The 22588-nt window shown below is 47.5% G+C and overlaps 1 protein-coding gene across 1 annotated transcript in view; it reads right to left on the reverse strand.

Annotated features, from left to right (window-relative positions):
• LOC123760413 (SH3KBP1-binding protein 1) overlaps positions 1 to 22588 on the reverse strand; it is a 120774-nt gene that overhangs the window by 17492 nt on the left and 80694 nt on the right. Inside the window, 1 exon segment of the mRNA XM_045746097.2 lies at positions 6456 to 6642. Within this exon segment, the coding sequence (XP_045602053.1) occupies positions 6456 to 6642 (187 nt within the window).

Raw genomic sequence — 22588 nt, forward strand, 5'->3', positions numbered from 1 at the left:
AACACGAGAATAACGAGCAGCAAGGCCCCTGCACGAACACCAAAAATCCATGCCCAAAAGACCGCAAACCCACGTCGCCCAGACGGCAGCGAGAGCAGCGAAGCCACGAATGCCACAGGCATGAGGGAAGAACACAGGCAGCTTAGCCGCAAGAACACGGCTGACCACCCAGGACACCATCACCCGCGAACCGGGAAGAACAGAACCGGATCAACGCAAAACGCACTCCGGATCCAAACGCCGTGGCACGCAAACAGCGGAGGGCCGCCACGGAACACAAAACACGACACCCCCACCGGCCCAACCAACGAAGCACCAACAAACCCTGGACCCCTCCAGAACGCAGCAGCCCCACCCTGCGCCAGAAAAGATGGAGACTGCTCCCACCGCTAAAACCGAAGGAGCAAGAAAGCTCAGCGACTCGACCCCCAGAGGCAAAGGCCAAAAGGAAAGAGCCGACAAAAAAAAACACCGGAACCGAAGGGGCACTACCAACCGAGGAGAAGATAGAGCACGCTGACCAGAGACCAGGATGGTGCAAGCGGCGCACGAACAGGCCGGAGGTGAAACGATGCACAAGACAGCTTACTAACGGTGCAAAAGCAACACCAAGACCGAAAGCAAGCTGAAGCGGCTCCGCCAGCGCTGCACGAAAAGAGGCGACAGTATGTGGCAAGACGACGGCCCCCAACCCCCACCAGAAAACCAAGCCAAGAGTAAACCAAGCTAACAAGAGTAACCACCTAAGAAGGGACAGGAAAAGGAAGGACTGCCAAAATACCCCATACTGCCGCCAAGAGAAGCACGCAGGTGGGACACCTACCACGAAGCCACCCGACCACCAACCGGAGGCGAGATCGCGAGGCAGAACATAAACAGCCCCGACAAGGCCCCTCCGAGCCCAGGAAAAGGCGGAGCCGTGGGAAGATCTCGGGCGCGACCACCGAAACCCAGGCGGCACAAGGAGATGGAACGTCTGCCGAACAGAAAAACTCCCCAAAGCATGCAAGCCCGCCAGGAGTTCAGAACGACGGGTCTGACGCGAGACATCGCAAGACCCCCCCCCCCCAAAAAAAAAACCGGCAGGGCAAGCTAGGAAACCAAAGAAGGCGGAAGGGTCACCGCCAGAACAGTACCCGAACCAAGGGGTACGAACAACTGCAATAGACCGAGACAAAGAAGCACATCACAGGACACAGGCTGAAAAAACGCCCAAGAACACACACAGAACACCCCTGCTGCAGAGGAGGCAGGAAGAAAGAGCAGAAGCACAAAAACCCCAGAACAACCAGGGGTGGACAATCAGGCAAGGACAGAAAACCCCTACGCAATCCCCAGGCACAAAACAGCAGCAAAGTGCCACACCACAACCAGACACAGGAACAAGGACACGCCACTGTGAAACACGGTACCAATGCACACGTGCAGCAGCAGCAGCAGCAACAGGCACCACTGCACATGCAACATGTAAATGGCAACTCCCTTCTGCAAAGGCAGAGAAACGGAGCAGGCAGACCCCTGACAGGGCCAACGGAGACACAACACAACCCAGCAGGCCCAGAAACCTGCACCAGGCGACCGACGGCGGAGAAAACCCCGCTCGATACCTGCTGGATGGGGTACTGGGAGCTCTTTTACACCCCAAGCCCGGCCCAAGGCCAGGCTAGACCGGCCAGAGGGTGGCCCACCAGGCAGGTGCTAGGAGCGGCCCGCCGGCCCACATACCCTCACAACCAGGATGGGCCGGAACTGCTATACGAAAACAGGCTAGTGTGCCCTGGAAGTCCACGGACTAACCAGCAAGAAGGCTTTATGCTCGCAAGTAGGTCGTGTAACAAGCACAGACCTCTGATGGTAATACAGTGTTCCCCAAGTGTGCCAATAGCACCACTGCACTCCACTGGTACTATCCCACAGGTTCTACCAGATAGGCGGGACCCAAGAGCCAGAGCTCAAACCCTGCAAGCACAGCCAGGAGCCTTACCAGGTGAGTACAGAGCCAACCCTACAACCCCCACACCTCTCAACATGAAAAAAAGGTGGGTCCCCTGAATGACTCCAGCATGGGTTGGACATGCACATGAGGGGGACAGGAAGGGTTGAAAAAGGGACAGTCACTGGTGTGCGAACGGTCTCAGTCGTACAAAAATACCTAAATAAAGACAGGTATATAAACACACTGCATCCAGCGCCCAGCCAAAAGACGCCAGACTGCAGACACTCACCTGGCGAACGGTGGCACGAACTTGACACGACTCAACCGTGCCCCGAAGAACCTGGGAGCACCGCCAGGTGAAGACGCCAGAGCTGGACCCTGCCGGATCCGCAGGAGAGCAGGGAGAGGCGAAGGAGGCGGCCCACACCCATGACACAGGGAAAACCGCAGTGTCCTCCCCACAACTGGGAACCAGGACATCCCTGGAGCGAGGGGGCACATACCGCAGCCAGGGAGAAGAACGAGAGGCGAAGCACCATAGCAAAAAGGGCGCAAAACACCAGCACTGAAACACCGCCCAGACCAAAACAAACTCCACGGCGCATGCGCATAACACGCTGGCCAAACCGCACACCGTCTCTGTGGGAAGGCGCCAACCAGGACTACTGCACGAGAAAAGTAGCCAAAAGAGGAAGCAGGAACAATAAAACCGGCCAAAGAAGCAAAGAGCCCAAAAAAGGAACCCAACCGGGCGACAAGTAGCCCAACAGAGCTACAAGTAGCCCAACCGACTCACAAGTAGCCCAACCAGGCCACAAGTAGCCCAACCGAGCCACAAGTAACCCAACCGGGCCACAAGTAGCCCAACTGGGCCACAAGTAGCCCAACTGGGCCACAAGTAGCCCAAAACGGCGACAAGGACGAGGAGCCGACAGACGTTCCAATAATGCGGGAAGTAGCGAAAAACCTTCCCGAACCCTCGAGAACACAGAAGCCAACACTAGTCCCGAAGGCACACAAAGGCGCAGGCGCACCCGAGATCAGAAGTCACGTAGAACCCCATCGAACGGGGAAACATGACGAAAACACCGTCCCAAAAAAGGGTTGGAGGAAACATCCACCCACAGGACAGAATCAACCGACTCAAAGGCCAAGGAACCGAGCCCGGGGAGGGGCCGACGCCCAACAGCACGTACGGCGAGTGGGGAGGAAAGACCCCACTCCGCGTAACCACTGGCAGACTCATACAACACGGCTGGAGGAACAGGCTCAAATGCCCCCGTCACTACCCCAGAAGGGAAATTCCCCAAGACTGCCCGAGTCTCAACACCATCAAAAACCCCGCCCCGAACCTACAGACGGTAAGGAACCGGATGCAGGCAGGAAGGGTGAACCAGGGGAAAGACAAGGGGGCGTGGATGGAACCGAAGCAACCAACCCCCCCAAAGTCCCAAAACTAACTACAACGGGGCAGCCCCGGGGCTCCCGGGGAGGAAACCACGAGAACGTTGCCACCACCAAGGCTCAAGTGCAATGCCCCTGCTGCCCGCACCCGCTTTGTCAGCACAACTGGGTAACCGAGCCACAACGAGCAACCAAACTCGCAGGACTCCAGGTCGAAGGTGTCACCGACCCCACAGGCAGCAGACGGAGGCAAAACAGAGAGTCACCCAGAGACAAAGGATGAGAGCAACCCTCAAACTCGCTGGAAGCGAGGAAGGGGGGCTCTGGGGTCACATCCATCGGACCCACGCGCCCCCAGGGGTTTCCCAGGGTCCCGAACGTTTACTATAAGAGGACTCACGCTCAGGTAATCCCAGGCAGGGTACTGCTAACCGGCACCCAAAGCTACCAAACAACTTTCTAAGAGCTGAACCCCCGGGACGTGTACACTCACGGGGACCTAGCAGGGGGTACCACCGGAAAATACTCAGAACACAAGTGACACAAGGGGCAAGAACGAAGGCAGACCCCCCCACCAGGTAGATAAACAAAAAGAAAAAGAAAACCCCGCAAGAGGACAGCGTACCCAAGCGGAACAGAGCCGGCCGCTATGATTGGTAAAGACAAGCTGCACAGTACCCTGCGCCCCACCAGTGCAAAAAACTGCCCCTTACTCTAAGGTGAACAAGGGAGACAGAACACCTGAGCACACAAAGAGCGGCCGAAAACCAAGCAGGGGCAGGACCCAAGGAACTTGTGGAAGGTGGCCCCAAGCCCCAAGGGCAGTACTTACAGGGCACCTAGGGAAGGGAACCCTAGGCGCATGCAGCCCGAGTACTGGAGAATCACTCCCGGCTCACGCACCACCTAGAAAACAGACACCACACTCTAGGTACAGTGCTGAAACAACCACTGGAGCCGGAGCACATAACCGGTGCCTATAGCATCAGCCGAAGAACTGATGGGTGGATAGCCGGCGTGGGAGGTCTGGGGCTCCCCCTTCCCCCTGGCGGGGAGGGGGGAGCTGCTGCAGACAGCGGCGGGGTTTGTTTTGGAATGCTTACCTTTCTGGATGCTTGACCCGGTCGATGGCAGACATAGAATGCTTCCTACCACACGGGGGTTTCTATAGGCCATTGCTTCCCTTGCCTCTCTGAGGGGGCCAGGTTCTGGCCGTGGTCCCCGGTAGGCCCTAGAACTCCATACACATGATTGATGCCAAAGTCTGACATTAGCATATCAGCCGGTAAAGCTCCGGGGAGCCGACGGGGCTCCCCCCAGAAACAAGGAACCAAACATGGACAAAGGCCAACCTAGCACGAACATTCGTAGAGCCAAGAAGCACATAAGAAAACACACAACAATGTGTAGCAGAGAAATTGTAAAAATGGAAAAATGCATGAAAAAGACCAGAAATGTCATGCCCTTCAAGAAGACCTGGACAAAATAAGTATATGGAGCAACACTTGGCAAATGGAATTTAATGTGAATAAATGCCATGTTATGGAATGTGGCATTGGAGAACACAGACCCCACACAACCTATAAATTATGTGAGAAATCTTTAAAGAATTCTGACAAAGAAAGGGATCTAGGGGTGGTTCTAGATAGAAAACTGTCACCTGAGGACCACATTAAGAACATTGTACGAGAAGCCTATGCTACACTTTCTAACCTCAGAATTGCTTTTAAATACATGGATGGAGAAATACTAAAGAAATTGTTCATGACTTTTATTAGACCAAAGCTGGAATATGCAGTGGTTGTATGGTGCCCATATCTTAAGAAACACAACAACAAACAGGAAAAGGTGCAACGACATGCCACTAAGTGGCTCCCAGAACTGAAGGACAAGAGCTACGAGGCATTAAATATGCAAAAACTAGAAGATAGAAGAAAAAGAGGCGATATGATCACTATGTTCAAAATAGTAACAGGAATCGATAAAACTGATAGGGAAGAATTCCTGAGACCCAGAACTTCAAGAACAAGAGGTCATAGATTTAAACTAACGAAACAAAGCTGCCGGAGAAATATATGAAAATTCACTTTTGTAAACAGAGTGGTAGACGGTTGGAACAAGTTAAGTGAGAAGGTGGTGGAGGCCAAAACCGTCAGTAATTTCAAAGCATTATATGACAGAGTGCTGGGGAGACGGGACACCACAAGCGTAGCTCTCATCCTGTAACTACACTTAGGTAATTACTTGACACTACCACAATCAAGATACTGTATATGTATTGCTTGCACAATGACCATCAACACTCTGAATGACCATCGCTAGCACTATGATCTGTACCAATTAAAATAATACTATTTTCACCACATTTAGTAGCTTGTGGAAACAAATTAGCTTCAATTAACAACAAGAAATTGTGTTTTCCAACACGACTACCAACAAAGCCATAGCACTACCTTGTGCCATGAATACCAACATTCGGTCACAACCAGCATGAAATTGTTGCAACAGATATAGTTCACTTGGTAACTGGAAGTGTACATGTCATCATTGCAGCGCCATGTTAACCACCACCACCCATACACCAGCACTTCTTAGTTTCTCTTCCTTTGCTTTAAGGGCACTTTATTTAATAATCTGAGGTATAATACTCAGGGTAACTGTTTATTATATATATTCTATTTCATCAGCAAAGATCTTTTTACAAAGTCTCAGGAAGAAAAGTAATGCTCCCAGGATTCTTTTCCAATACAATGTCAAATGATGTCCCCATGGAATTGATGGGACATTTAAATATTACTTGGTACCCAATTTCACCTAGAGTGGTTAGTGCAGAGCTGCCAATCATTTGAAAGTGATTTGAGCAGACATTGGGGTTAATGGCTCTATAGGGTTGTTTTGAATATTTCCAACTGTACCATGCAATGCAACATGTCATTCGTGCCCAACTATGCATGTTCCTGTCCAAAAGACCAAATGTGAGAGCTTGGAAATACCAAGGTGTATATTCATTAACTGTGAGTAGGGCAGTTTACCAACTATAGTACAGCTTACATTACTGTAACAGCAAAATTATATAAATTACAAATAAATTACTACATTGATAATTTAAGCTTACCACAGTCATTAGCAATGGCATAGTATATATTGGGGTCAACTTCATCAATGGTCAAAATTTTGTACGAGGAAAGAGGCGTTGATCCAGGTTGCGTGGAGATCATCCCCCTGAAGCGTGTGACGGACCACGTGCGCACATGGTTATACTCGCTGCATACACTAATTAGTAATTTCTCAGACAGGGTTACCTGTGGGTAATGGGAAAAATGTCAGCATTTTATAATTAGAATTTATATTTATATTAACCCAAAATAAAGAAAAATAATTTGTTTTTCTCATCCATGGAATCACTACCAGAGGAGATGGCTCCCAATAGTCATGACCATGAAGTTGTTAAGACTTATCAGGGTTCTACTCGCCAACTATTAACTTTGCCTGGATGCAACCCATGATAGTTGCCCAACACCAGGTACCTATTTACTGCTAGGTGAAAGGAAACATTCCCCAAACACTTCTGTCATGATGTACGTGTTGAATTCTGGACCATGGAACTGTGAACTGATTGCTCTGACCATTGCACCACAGGATTACTATGCTCTTCTGCTAATACTATACTGTTGTACTATTTACCTGCAACATTCACAATTGTTGTTATTACTGTATTACACATTAGGGCTTACATACAGATGTTAATTACATACTATTTTCAATATTTTTATTACCGACTTTCCAATTTTTATTTGTATACAGTACTTGCTAAGATGATCTTTACTAAACAAGTCAATTGCATGTAGTTCAAATCTGTGAAACCTCTTCTGAATTGCCTTGGAACTTGTTCGTGAGAGGAGGGACACTCTTGAAGCACAGTGATCTATGCCCTTGGCTCACAACTGAGGGACCCAGGTTAGTGAGAGGAGGGACACTCTTGTAGCACAGTGATCTATGTCCTCGGCTCACAACTGAGGGACCTAGGTTAGTGAGAGGAGGGACACTCTTGTAGCACAGTGATCTATGTCCTCGGCTCACAACTGAGGGACCCAGGTCAGTGAGAGGAGGGACACTCTTGTAGCACAGTGATCTATGTCCTCGGCTCACAACTGAGGGACCCAGGTCAGTGAGAGGAGACACTTGTAGCACAGTGATCTATGTCCTTGGTTCAAAACTTAGGACACCCAAGTTCGGGTTCAGTTCCCAGAAAGAACAGAAATGGTTGGGTGCGTTTCCTTTCATCCAAATCTCCTGTTCACCTTGCATTAAAATAGGTATCAAGGAGTTAGGCAGCTGTTGTGGGTTGCATCTTAGGGAAAGTCAGCAGTGGACTAAAGGGACCTCAACAAGCCTATGAACTGTACAGGCTTCAAGTCCATAACAATGGTAATTTTATATCAGTTTCACCTATGCAAGAACAGTGTTTCACAACTTAACTATACAAAATTGCATTTACAATAAAATCACTGATTTTGCTGTCAGGAAATATGTAGGCAAGTTTTTTAATCATGTACAATATTACTAACTTACTCATCCATTTCTCTTTATCAATATCAATGTGATTTTATTATATATATATATATATATATATATATATATATGCATGTTGTACCTAGTAGCCAGAACGTCGTACTCGGCCTACTATGCAAGGCCCAATTTGCCTAATAAGCCAAGTTTTCCTGAATTTATATATTTTTCTAATTTTTTTTTCTTATGAAATGATAAATCTGGCTATTTCATTATGTATAAGTTAATTTGTTTAAATTTGAGTTAAAACTAACGTAGATATATGACCAAACCTAACCAACCATACCTAACCTAACCTAAACTAACACAACTACATCAATAATTTATGTTCCTAATATAATATAATAATAATAATTAAAATAAACTAATTGGAAACAATTTATTGAAAATAAAAAAAAATCACTCGGCCTATTAGGCAAATCGGGCCTTGCATAGTAGGCCGAGAAGTGCGTTCTGGTTACTAGTACAACAAAAATATAAATATAAATAAATATATATATATATATATATATATATATATATATATATATATATATATATATATATATATTTATTTTTCTAGTCTGACGCGACACTTGAACGCATTTCGTAAAACTTATTACATTTTCAAAGACTTTAGTTTACACACACACAACTATAACTAAACAGAGTTTAAACAGCTTCGATTTTATACCTGCATTTGGGTGAGGTCATATGTTACAACAGTTTTGGATGAGGTGAAAACAAACTTTCAACACAAGACAGAACACGAAACAATGGGTATAATATTTTGTAAGTTAAAGGGAAGAATGGAAGTAATTGCAAAGGGCCTATTGGCCCATATTTCTTGATGCTTCTATATTGGTGCGGAGTCTTGAAGTGGGTAGAATATAGTTGTGCATTAATTGGCTATTGATTGCTGGTGTCAACTTCTTAATAATGTGTAGTGCCTTGCAGATATCAAGCCGCCTGCTATCGCTGTATCTATCTAGATACAGATATCTAGATACAGATAGATACAGCGATAGCAGGCGGCTTGATATCTGCGAGGCACTACACATTAAGAAGTCGACACCAGCAATCAACAGCCAATTAATGCACAACTATATTCTACCCACTTCAAGACTCCGCACCAATATAGAAGCATCAAGAAATATGGGCCAATAGGCCCTTTGCAGTTACTTCCATTCTTCCCTTTAACTTACCCAATATTATACCCATTGTTTCGTGTTCTGTCTTGTGTTGAAAGTTTGTTTTCACCTCATCCAAAACTGTTGTAACATATCACCTCACCCAAATGCAGGTATAAAATCGAAGCTGTTTAAACTCTGTTTAGTTATAGTTGTGTGTGTAAACTAAAGTCTTTGAAAATGTAATAAGTTTTACGAAACGCGTTCAAGTGTCGCGTCAGACTAGAAATAAAAATGAATTTTGGAGAATTGATTTTTCAGTTACCATTATCACTGAAAAGAAATATAAGAAACATTGAGAAAATTCGTGTTAGAATTATTAATCTTACTTTTTCGGTCATATTTAATAATATATGTCTACAGGAAAGACTGCTACCAAAATATACTAATATAAAAATGCACGACCCAGCAGCAAGGAATCAAGCCTTCACGATAAAATATCGCCAAGATCTGATTCGTAATCAGATATACAAGGCAGAATATTAAATCAAAGACAACAAAACGCAACTACTTCATGCTACAAACAAATGGAGAAACAGCAACATCGACGAAAGTCTCCGTACTCGCATCGAGCAACACCTCGACATCCTCACAGACCGACATCACCTCAGCACTGAAACAAGGATAATCAAGAAACTAACAACATTATATGGAGGACCTATGGCAATTCCACGACCAAGAGACGGCTTCCTGAACCTTGCAGGAATCAACCTCACTGAGGACCAAGTCACTCTCCTAAATCTGGGTATAAACTGTCACGTTATGTCCAGACCAAGTGAGGTGGCCCGGAAAGTGGAGTTGGAGATTCTGTCACCAAAGACACCTTACAAGCAGAACTTATTGCGGAAGGAGGAAAGAATCGAGGCAACTACAGAAGCACCATACTGTCCCCCGAGCTCAAAGCGGCAGCTAAGAGCCTTCGTGAGAACAAGGAGATAGTTGTCAAGAGAGGTGACAAGTCGCCAATATACGTCATTCTTAAAAAAGACGAATATCTGGCAAAAATGAACCTCATACTCTCTGACCAAACTAAATTCCTAAGGGTAACGAAGGACACTACAGCCGAATTGAAAGCAAAGGTCAACAAATTGATCGAAACTGTGAACGCCAAGAAATCCGGACTCCACCTGCCAAAGATTATTGGGGGAATATAAACCTGGATACGCATATGGAAATGTCAAGACACACAAGCCTGGAAACCCACTTCGGCCAATCATCAGCCAGATACCCACACCCATGTACAGACTGGCAAAACGACTCAACGGCATGCTGACTCCTTATGTCCCTTGCGCCTTCAGCCTGAAGTCTCCAAAGGAATTTGTTGACTTACTGCGGAGAACACGGGCCACAGGGATAAGAGCCTCGTTGGACGTAGAATCACTGTTTACCAACGTACCTATGGATGAAACAATCGGGATGATAGCGGACAGAGTGTATCGTGATCCGGCCTGTACTCCTCTTGACATACCAGAAAACATTTTAAGGAAACTACTCCAAGCTTGTACTAAAGAGGCACCCTTCTTGAGCCCGGATGGGCACATGTATAAGCAAGTAGATGGGGTCGCCATGGGTTCTCCCCTAGGTGTCCTATTTGTGAACTTCTACATGGGTACCATCAAGCAAAAAGTCTTAGTCGACATGAACTTGAAACCTGCCATATACTGCAGGTATGTTGACGACATTTTTACACAGATACCTGATGTCAGACATCTGCAGGAGCTGAAGGAGGCATTTGAGAGGAATTCTGTGTTGTGTTTCACTTACGAGATGGAGAAGGATGGGAAGCTGCCCTTTCTAGATGTAACAGTCATGGAAAGGAGCGGAGGTTTCCACACTGCAGTCTACACTAAGGAAACGAACATAGGAATGTGCCTAAATGCCAACAGTGACTGCCCAGACAGGTACAGGCATACCTCAGTTTAAGAGTTTAATTGGTTCCTGGAGACGCCTCGTATTCCGAAAACTCGCATTCCGAAGCTAATTTCCCCATAAGAAATAAAGGGAAATGAATTAATCCGTTCCTGACTACCCCAAAAACCCCACATCAAACTAAATTTTTATACCTAATTCATCTAAATAAACCTACAAAACTATGTTCAAGTTATTACTTACCTTGTTGTTGAATGCTGTAGGCGTATGGAAGATGGTGAGGAGGTGGGAGGAAGAGAGGAGTTACTGTTTGGAAGGGAAGTCCCCTTCCATTATTACATCAGGCAGTGAGGACTTCACTGGTATGCACACTCTGGCACATTTTGCCTGCATACCACTAGGACTTGCTTGTTTTACTAAGAATTTGTCTAATGACACTTGTTTTTCCCTACATTTTAACACTTGTCTGTAGTAAGACATCACATTATCATTTAAAAGGTCAATGCAACGGCCTGCTACAGCTTTATCTGGGTGAGTTTTTTCAACAAAACTTTGCAGTTCTTCCCATACTTCACACATTTTCTTAATCAAGAAGGGACATCCTCTACTGCCTCTACTCACAGCTATTTTCTTCAGTTGAACCTTACCAATGGCTTTCTTGAGACCCACGGCAAGATATATAATGACAACTTTTATGCTCAAATGGCCAAAAAACCGATAAAAAACTGTAAATCCTTGTGAAGAATTCAGGTGGGATAGTCACTGGACACGAGACACTGGTAAACTGAGGCGCGATCGCCATGCCACCACGCGCCAGTCAGCCTGTACACGTATCAACAAACTCGCGTCCCGAGGTAATCCTCGCCTTCCGAGACATATTTTTGGAGTAAATCCTGCTCGTCTTCCGAAAAACTCGCATACAGGGACACTCGCATTCCGAGGTACCACTGTACAAGAGGAGTGTTGTTAACGCTTATGTCGACCGTGCTCTCAGCCACAGCTCAGAATGGAAGCAAGTCGACGAAGTACTCTGTAGGGTAAGGCAGGTCCTAGTCAACAATGGCTTCTCCAATGGTTTCGTTGAAGACATCATAAGAAGGAAAGTGAAACACCATGCAACCTCTGAAGAGACAACTAACACAACACCTATACCCCCTATTAGACTATTTTACAGGAACTTCTTTTCCACAGCTCATAAAACGGAGGAAAGGGTCCTGAAAGATATTGTCAATAGAAACGTTATCCCTACAGACAAAAATCAGAAGATACAACTGACGATTTACTATAAAACCAAAAAAACGGCCAGCCTACTCATGAGAAACTCTCCAGACACAACGCAGAACGCTTTAAAAGAGACCGTCATCGTCTATGCCTTCAAATGCCCTCTTGGGGACTGTAAGCCTCAAAAAACTCAGTATATAGGCAAGACAACAACATCTCTTTCCAGGCGTTTAACGATGCATAAGCAACAGGGCTCCATTAAGGAACATATAATCTCTTCCCACAACCAAACCATCACCAGAGAAATCTTAGCAAACAACACAGAAATCATCGATAGATACAGCGATAGCAGGCGGCTTGACATCTGCGAGGCACTACACATCAAGAAGTCAACACCAGCAATCAACAGCCAATTAATGCACAAGTATATTCTACCCACTTCAAAACTCCGCTCCAATATATATATATATATATATATATATATATATATATATATATTATATATATATATATATATATATATATATATATATATATATTATATATATATATATATATATATATATATTATATATATATATATATATATATATATATATATATATATTATATATATATATATATATATATATATATATATATTTATATATATATATATATATATATATATATATATATATATATATATTATATATATATATATATATATATATATATATATATATATATATATATATATATATATATATATATATATATATATATATATATATATATATATATATATATATATATTATACATATATATATATATATATATATATATATATATATATATATATATATTATATATATATATATATATATATATATTATATATATATATATATATATATTATATATATATATATATATATATATATATATATATATATATTATATATATATATATATATATATATATATATATATATATATATATATATATATATATATATATATATATATATTTGTGAGGGTACCACCTCTGGTGCCAATGTGGGGACCCATAGCCTCGGAGAAGAAAATAAAAAGTATTCAGAGGAGACCTTGTGGTTTCTCACTGAACACTAATATTATCTTCTACCACCCCCATGCTTTTGTATGTACACATATATATTTACTTTATTTGAACTTTGTTACAAAAAAGGAGTTACATATGGGTTACAAAGATGGTTATCATAGGTTGTCGAGTTCCTCCAGCTCCTCAGATGGCGGGCAGGAACCCTGGATGCAGTGCGCATTTCCCCTCTGTATCGCCACACTGAGGCGCTGGAAAAGAAAGCTTGCAGCTCTTGGGTCCCTTGTTGTTTCAATGAGCCTAGAACCCAGTTCCTTCAAAAAACTGGTAGCACTTTTACCCCAGGCGCCGAGTGTCTCAGAAGCAATGGGGACAAAATTGTAGTGGTGATCCAGTTCACTATACTTACGGGATTTGGCTGCTTCCCTGTGGGTGGCAGCGCCACCTGGTTGTGCAACACTGAGGTTAATGTAGGTGTTAGCCAGGGTTGATACGCACGTGTAGTCCCATACCAACTGCTTGCCATTCTTCCAGGGGTTCACTGTGATACCATCCGGGCGACCAATAAGAGCATCAGAGTTACGGGGCGTTAGGTAACGGGGCTCTCTTTCAGCTGGGCATCCAGCTGTGGTGAGGCTCCTCTTGATGATGTCGTTAACTTCATTGTGCCTCGAGTGCCATCCCCCTGTGCTTTGGCAGAGTAGGCCATGGTGGCCGTACCTGTCAGCCACCACCTCGCCGCAAATACACCTATATCTGGTGTGGATTGGGGCAGCAAGGCGGAGGGCCACAGCAATTCGGAGGGCGTGTGGTGTGAGACGCGTGCCAGTTGCCGACATTGGGGTTGCTAACAAGAAATCCCCTGCATGTGGTGCTGCTACTGCTGTGAGGCGAGCAATGTCGTGTTGTGTTGTTGCAGCACCCAGGCACTCTGCAGCAACTTGGTCTACAATGGGGCCATCCCAGCTGGATTGCTTGTGGGCTTTTGGGGATGGTGGATGAGGTGATTGGCCTGCACGAGTGGCCCACTCTGTGGCACAGCGTGTAAAATTGAGATCATGTACACCTGCCAGCTGATGTAAGTGGGCAGGTAGAATTTCCTTCACAAGGTCGTCGGATGCTGATAAGGAGGACAGGAAGGCTGGAACAGCGATTTGCGTTGCTGTTCGAACTCCGAGGCCCCCAAGTCTTACGGGAAGAGAGGCTTGTTTCCACTGTAGGTCATCGAGAGGGAGGTTAAGGGCTTTTTCTAGCATTGATTTCAGTAACCGGTCATACTCACTTAGTTTTTGGCTACTGTAAGATGGTGAACACCTCAGAAAGTAGGTTAACCTGGGGAGGGACAGACATCTGGTGATGAGGTAGAGTGCATCATGAGCATCAATATCCTCAATCCTCCCATCCATCCTCTAAAGGTCGGCGATTTTCTTATCAAGGACCTCATCGATGGCTTTCAACCCCAGGGGAGCTCCTAGGAGTGTGTTGTCTTCAGGTTTAGTTTTATGGATATTTGGCAGAAGACCCTCTATTCTCTCTACGATGCCCTGGTTGGAACATATTATTTCACATTTAGAAGGGTTCAGGGTGAGGCCTAAAACTGCACCTTGCTCCTGGATTTTTCTGATGTCCTCCAGGAGGGAGTCTTGGGAACCATGTAGGGTACCATCATCCAAGAACCAGATGTTAAGCTCGCTGGACAGGACCTCTGTGACTTGTTTGATGACTAAGCAGAAAAGGAGAGGAGCAAGGGGGTCACCCTGTTGGACGCCTTCTCGTGAGTTAATTTCATGTTCACCAAAAAGTAGCTTAAGATCCATACTGTAGCATGAATGTACAAAAGGGTAGAGGGAAGGGAAATGACTATGAACCGCACGGAGTACAGCATCCCTCCGCACCAAATTGAAGGCATTTTTGAAATCTAGCTTGATAAGGGCCTTTTCGTCTGTGATGTTGGCGATGAAGGCTCGAGCTGCATGGGCTGCCGCCTTACACCCTTGTGGAATGCCAAACCCGAGCTGTTTTGGCTTCAGCATGTTGGCCGCTGCATCACTAACTGTTCTTGCAGCTGCCTTTGCGACGAGACGCCGGAGAGAATTGCCCACAGCTATTGGCCTGATCCCTCCATCCTTTTTCTTTAGAGCACAGAGAGATGCTCCAAAAAAGATAGGTCTTATGGACGCTGGTATGTTGCCAGCTAGACATGTGTTGGTGAATCTGGTTAGTTCCACCAAGAGGTTCTTTGCAATGTCACCCAGTGCAGGGTTGAGCATTTGCTTGAGGTGGTTGGGTTTTAGTCCTGTGAACCCACCTGCTGATCCTGTAGGGAAGGACATGGCTGCTTTATGGCTGCCACTATATATATAAATATATATATACAATATATATATATATATATACAGTATATATATACAGTATATATATATATTATATATATATATATATATATATATATATATATATATATATATATATATATATATATATATATATATATATATATATAGTTAGTTAGTTTTTTTTTAAAGGTTACAAGATATGCATGGGTTGATACAAAGAGTGCTTAGAGGTTATGGATCTCTTGAAGCTCCTCCGCTTCAGGACGGGAACCGAGGATGCAGCAGGTGTTTCCCCTCTGGATCGCCACACTGAGGCGCTGAAACCAAAAAACTAGCAGCTCTTGGGTCCCTTGTGAAGTCAATGAGCTTGGAGGCCAATTCCTTGAGAAATCCCAAGGCACTCTTGCCCCAGGGGTCATGCGTCTCGGATGCTACGAGAACAAAGATGTATTGTCTTTCCAATTGCCTGTATTTGACTGATTTTGCTATTTCCCCGTGGTTGGCCACCCCACCTGCTTGATCAGAACCGAAATGTACATTGGTGTCAGCCAGGGTGGATACACACGTGTAGTCCCACACCAAGTGCTTGCCCCTTTTCCAGGTATATATGGTGATGCCATCAGGGCGAAGCGCAGGGAAATCCGAGTTTTGGTCCCCCTAGGATGCGAGGTACACTCTCCGCTGGGCACTAAGCTGAGACAAGGCTCCTCTTGATGATGTCATTTCCTCGTTGTGTCTCGCATGCTAGCCGTTTGTGCTTCCGCAATACAACCCATGCAGTCCATATTGGTCTGCTTCCACCCTGTTGCAAATACACTTGTATTCAGTGTGAATTGGGGCACCAAGGCAGAGGGCCACTGCTACCCAAAGGGATTCTGGATCTGGATGCGTGCCCATTGCCGACATGGGTACTGCCAGGAGGAAGTCTCCTGCATGGGGGGCACGCACTGCTCTAAGGCGGGCTTTCTCCTTGTCTGATGTTGCGACTCTGAGCATGGCATCAGTTATTTTTTCTACTAGCGGGTGGTCCCAACTGGACTGTAAGTTTTTTTTTGTTGGTTCTATGATGAGTGCTGGGGCTGTAAAAGCATTCCACCGATTTGAACATTCAGTGAAAGCAGGGTCGTGTATTCCAGCTGAATCACTCAGGGATTCAGGTAGGATATCTCTTATGAGATCGTGCGATGCATGGGAGGAGGAAAGGAAGGTTGGTAGAGCAATCTTGGAGGCTGTACGGACATCAAGGCCGCCGAGTCTTACGGGGAGGGTTGCTTGCTCCCACTGAGAGTCGTCCAATGGCAGGTTCAGGACTTTCACCAGCAAGGACCTCAGAAGGGTGTCATACACATTTAATTTAGGGCTGCTGTAGGAGAGAGAACATCTCAGAAAGTAGGTCAACTTAGGGAGAGATAAGCATCGTGTGAGGAGGAAGAGAGCATCATAGGCATCAATCTTGTCAATCCTGTCCTGCATTCTCTTTAGATCAGTGATTTTTGCATCCAGGTCCTCCTCAATTGCTTGTGGACCAATGGGGGCACCCAGGAGGGTGCAGTCCGGTGACTCGACAATAAGAATGTCTGGAAGAACATTTTTTATTTGGCCAGTGATGTCTGGGTTGTGAGAGATTATTTCACATTTGGATGCATTGAGAATGAGGCCCAAGGCTGCTCCTTGCTCCTGGATTTTCCTTATATCCTCCAAAATGGTTTCCGGGATTCCAGCGAGAGTGCCATCATCCAGGTACCAGATGTTTAGCTCGCTTGTCAGACTATCGGTGACCTCTTTGATAGCGAAGCCGGAAAGGAGGGGGGCTAAGGGGTCACCCTGTTGGACACCTTCACAGGAGTCTATTTCATGCTCCCCAAAAAGAAGCTTAGAGTCCCCACAGGAGACTCTATATATCACATATATATATGTGACACAATGAGGGCAGACAGAAAGATAATGTCCGTGTTTGGAAGGAGCCATGTGAGTGGTGATTGCCAGCTTAGAAAAACAAAAAACCAGCGTTGAATGTAATGAAACGCCATTTTCTGGGTGAGCCCCGGAGGCTCCCTGGAGCTTATCGGGCTAATGTATGTTATGTTAGACCGGGACATTAGCTAAGGAGTTCAGACCTACCAGGGACCAGCGCCAGAACCTGGCCCCTTCAGAGAGGTTTCAGGGAGCAATGGCCCTGGAAAACCCCATATGGTTGGGGGTTTTCCTTATCTGCCATCGACCGGGGTTAGGCACCCAGAAAGGTAGGCGTAACAAAACAAACCCCACATGGTAAGAAACTACAACAAAAACCGAACAGAGAGGTAGAAAACTCCCTACAATCCCAAGGAAACAAGCAAACAAGCAAACATCACACTTTACTGCCGCGCCGATCGTCCGCGCAGCCCTCCCCACCCCGGGAGGGGGAGGGGGGAGCCCCGGACCTACCGCGCCGGCTGCCAAGCTCCAGTTCGGAAGCTAAGCTTCAACCAACGCGAAAAAACCGCCGACCGGTGGGAGGGAGGGTTTCCAGGGAGCCTCCAGGGCTCACCCAGAAAATGGCGTTTCATTACATTCAACGCTGGTTTTCTGTGGGGAGCCCCTACGGCTCCCTGGAGCTTCATACCCAAAGAGAAGGAAAAGAAAGGGCTAACCCGGGAGGCGGCCGCCACAAACCCTGCAACGCAAAGCCAAGACAACCGGTCGCAAACCTGCGACCCATGGCAACAAGAACGCCCAAGAACAGACGCACATATGGATGGGCGGCCAAAAACCTGGGCGACCCACAAATCCCTGCTCCCGAAACGAGCCCGAGACGTCACCAACACAGCAGCAAATGCTGCAAACGTCTGAACAGCACGGGCGCAAAGACAGACCGCAGGAAGAAGGAAAACACTGCGGACGACCTGGGAGACCCGAGCCCTGAAAACAGGGAACGAAGGAACCGGATCAACCACAACGCTTCCCCAGGCACGGTACGCCGGCAACAGCAAAAAGCACAACCGGACAACACAGGACGCACCCCCCGGCCAAACCAAATAAGTACCAATACCCCAAGAACCCCTCCGGAAAGCAGCCGTCTCGACCGTCGCCAGGACAGAGAAAGGCTGCACACCAATAAAACTACCACCAGTACCAAAGAGGAGGAAACTGAAACCGAAGGGGCTACCACAAACTGAGGGGAAGATAAGAAGGCACCCTGAACAAAGACCAGGATGGCTCAGGCGACTCATGAGCAGGCCGGAGGGTAAACAAAACGCGAGAAAACGTAATAAACGTCATACTGTCTCCAAGACGAAGCTCGCAGGTGGGACACCGTCAACAAAGCCACCTGAACACCATAGAGATGGTGATACCTGCGTCAAAATACCAGACGCGAAGAGCCAAAGAGAAGGCCGAACCAGTCACGGACAGGACCGATTCGGCCTGCTGAAAAAGGCGAAGCCTCAGGAAAAACGCCCCGGGTACGGACACCAATCAAGCAGCGTCTGAAAAGAAGGCCGGGCCGGCCACCATGGAACCATAAGGACTGTTCTCGTGGGAATGGGCTGCAACCGAGCCAGAACCCGAAGCAACAGCTGGACCGGGAGAAGAGGTACAAGTACCCCCCACCTCGACCAGGCCTGCCGAAAGCCTCCACCGTGAAGTCCTCGCAGGTGGGAAGGGCGCCACAAAACGGGCGACGCCTAGACCACGCCGACCCGAAGACGTCCATGGCCAGGAGTCCATAAGCCCAACAGAGCCAACAAAACGAATCGGCGACGACTGGCCAACCCACGAAGAGGAATGAACCGAGACAGCTGTCTACCAGGACGCAGGACACACCCCGGACACGAACCACACGGTTAACCAAACCCCCTGTGGTTCCGGCAAGAACCACCAGAGAACAGTCCAAACAGAGCTGAATGGTAGAGTACCTAGTGACCCAAACCCTCCGAAGCGCAAACCAGACAGCCATGAACACCTGAACCGGGCTGAGAGCCCGACGGACAGACAGACTCCATCAACCTCGGCCGACCTGGTGAGCACAGGTCACAAAGCCCCAGCCGAGAGACGACCCGTCCGTGAACACATCGAGCGAAGGCTCGGGGAGGTGCCAAGGCACGGAACCCCGAAAACCCCAAAGAGGAAGCTGGTGACGCAGCACCAACACCAGATCCCCAGAGGAACCCAAGGAATGCAAGAGGCGGAAGGGGAGTCTCCGTAGGAACCAACCGACGCCGGAGCCAAACCCGACTCCGCGGACAGACAAGCACGCCGAAGTGCAAACTCCCGCACAACCACCCAAGCAACCGCTGAGCAACCCGGGACCCCCTCCTGAACAGCCAAAGGCGGGACCACAGCCGCAGTAACACTTCCGGAGGGAAGACAATGAGGGGCCCAAGAGCCTGAAACAAGGCCCAGGTTCGAACCCGGGACGGAAACAGAAGGTAAAACCTCCAGATCACCAGGAAACCAAACCCAGCGATCTGGAAAGAACCATCCCCTGGCGAGCAGACAAGCGGACTGACCGGGAGCCCACTCCAGCCAGTCGTCGAGGTAGGCCAGACACCGAATCTCAGACGCAGACAGGGCACTAAGATCCGGTAAAGATGCAAAGAGTATACAAAGTGCCCTGTACAAAATAGGGAAGGCAATAAAAACAGCAAACCTGAAGCCCCACCACCAAAGCATTATATGACAATCATATTAAGACATATCATGACATATGACAATCATGATATGACAATATGACAATTACAATCAAAGCATTATATGACAGTGCTGGGAAGACGGGACACCACGAGAGTAGCTCTCATCCTGTAACTACACTTAGGTAAGTACACATAGGTAATTACCAACCGTGCTAGCCCCAGAAAAACTGGAGAGGAACGTGCCAAGAAGTGACCTGGAGGTCCAGGTCCACCATCCATGCACCCGGCCCTAACAGAATCCGAACAGGAGACAACAGTCCTCCGAGGAGGGCAGAGGATCCAGGGCGCAGACTGTAGTAGTCCAGAAGAACTGCAGACTGGAAAAGCTCATGACTACAAAGAGCAGACGGGAAAAGCTCATGACTGCAAAGAGCAGACGGGAAGCCCAGAAGGATGGGGCGGATCGACCACGCCCCACACACCCACGAAGAGGAAATGACGAAGCGCAGGGGAAGAAGCCCACCCCGCCAGCTCTGAAACCCCCCCCCCAAGGGGGAGAAGCCGTCCTCCGACGCCAGCAGAGGCTGGAAGACAACCCAAAGCGCCCACCAACAGCGGGACCAAGCGAGAGGCAACAGAGCAAGCTGCTCCCCCAGCGCCCAGTCAACAGAGAAGGGAACAGAACCCCTTCAGAAAGAAAAAGTACACTACCGAAGTCATGAGGAGAGACTACGGGAATGAAACCACACTTCGCTGGAAGACGAAGTGAGGGAAGACCTGATCACCACATTCAAGATACCCAAGGGAATCGACAGGGTTAACAAGGACAGGCTATGTAACACAAGGGGCACACGCACTAGGGGACACAGGTGGAAACGGAGTACCCAAAAGAGCCACAGATAGAATTAATTTTTTTTTTTTTTTTTTTTTTAGTGTCAGAATGGGAACAGGAAAGCACTAGGAAGTAATGTGGCGACTCCTCACACAAGTAACGAGGCTGACCCCCATACAATGTCACATGTAGACATGACAGAGCCCAAGAGGCACAGAAACCGATACACCTGTTGATGGACGGTTGAGAGGCAGGACCAAGGAGCCAGAGCTCAACCCCCACAAGCACAACTAGGTGAGGACATATATTGTAAAAGCACAAGCCGCCGACTAGTGGCAGAGAGCACTACGCCGGCCAGGCAAAGAAGGCACAAAACTGCATCAAAAAGGCCCACCTCGACAGCAAAACCACAAAGTCCCAGCACAACCACAACATGTGCCAAGACCCAAAAAGCTCAGTCTGCAAGCCAGGAAGACCCCGGAACCCCAAAAGGCAGAACCGGGTCACACGAGGAAACAAAGTCCCCTGAACCCACAAAAGGGGCCCAAGAGGAAGAAACCTCCAGAACGAAACCAAGGAACCCAAAGGAACCCAGAATCGAACCAGGGGGAGCCCAAACCACCACATTTGCCGGCGGAGAACACCACTGAAAGGCAAAGCACAGACCCCAGCAGAACGCCCTGGGAAAACGGTCCCAACAGACCGAAAACCGAGGGGCAAGGTGTGGGAGCAAGCATACCAGCCAGGGGCACTGAGCCTAAACCCATAGGCTCAGACCCAAAATCAACACCCAAACGTTCCCAGAGGAACAGGCAACGGCAAGAAAACACCAGAAAAACAAAGAAACGACAACAGGAGAACAAAAACCTTGACAATTTTTTTTATTGAAAACTCACCAGAGACGCTCGCTCGCACACCCAGACGCATGTAAACAAACCGCAACGCCGCCCTGGTGGCCACGCCGTGAAACCGGCAGACGAAAATGGCCGCCAGCAGGGGCTGTGACTGACGCTAAATACACAAAAACACGCCAGCAAATGTGGGAAGCTAGCAGACTGGAAGGGCGAAAAACGCCGCCCAACAGCAGAAAAACCCCTGAAGGGGCAAAACCGCCCCAGAACTGCTAGCAGGCAACCCCCACAGCCCCGGGAACCAACAACAGAGGCCCCAGGGCAGAGCTGTCCTCCAAGCCCTCCGCCCTGAAAGAAAAGCAAGAGTCCATGGGAAAGGCAACAAGAAAGGGCCGCTGGTAAGACCCAGAAGCCTTGGCAGGAGGCACAGGCCCAAACCTCCGTCCCCAACCCGAACGGGGCTGCCCCCGAAAACCGCCCGAGTCTCTGCCGCAACTAAACCCCGCCCCGACCCCGAAACCCGCAGACGGTCCGGAGCCGGGAACATGGAGAGAAGGGGCGAGCAGCACCTAACCAAACGGGGCGGCCACGGGGCATTCGAGTGGGAAACCAACCTAGCATGTTGCAGCAACCTAACCTAGCTTGCAACATGGATGCCGCCTGTACTCTGAACAGTAATAACATCAGGAGAGTACTGGAGAACAAGCAGAGAATCACTCGCAAGACTC

This window comes from Procambarus clarkii, chromosome 39, assembly GCF_040958095.1.
Source record: "Procambarus clarkii isolate CNS0578487 chromosome 39, FALCON_Pclarkii_2.0, whole genome shotgun sequence".
Lineage (NCBI taxonomy): Eukaryota > Metazoa > Arthropoda > Malacostraca > Decapoda > Cambaridae > Procambarus > Procambarus clarkii.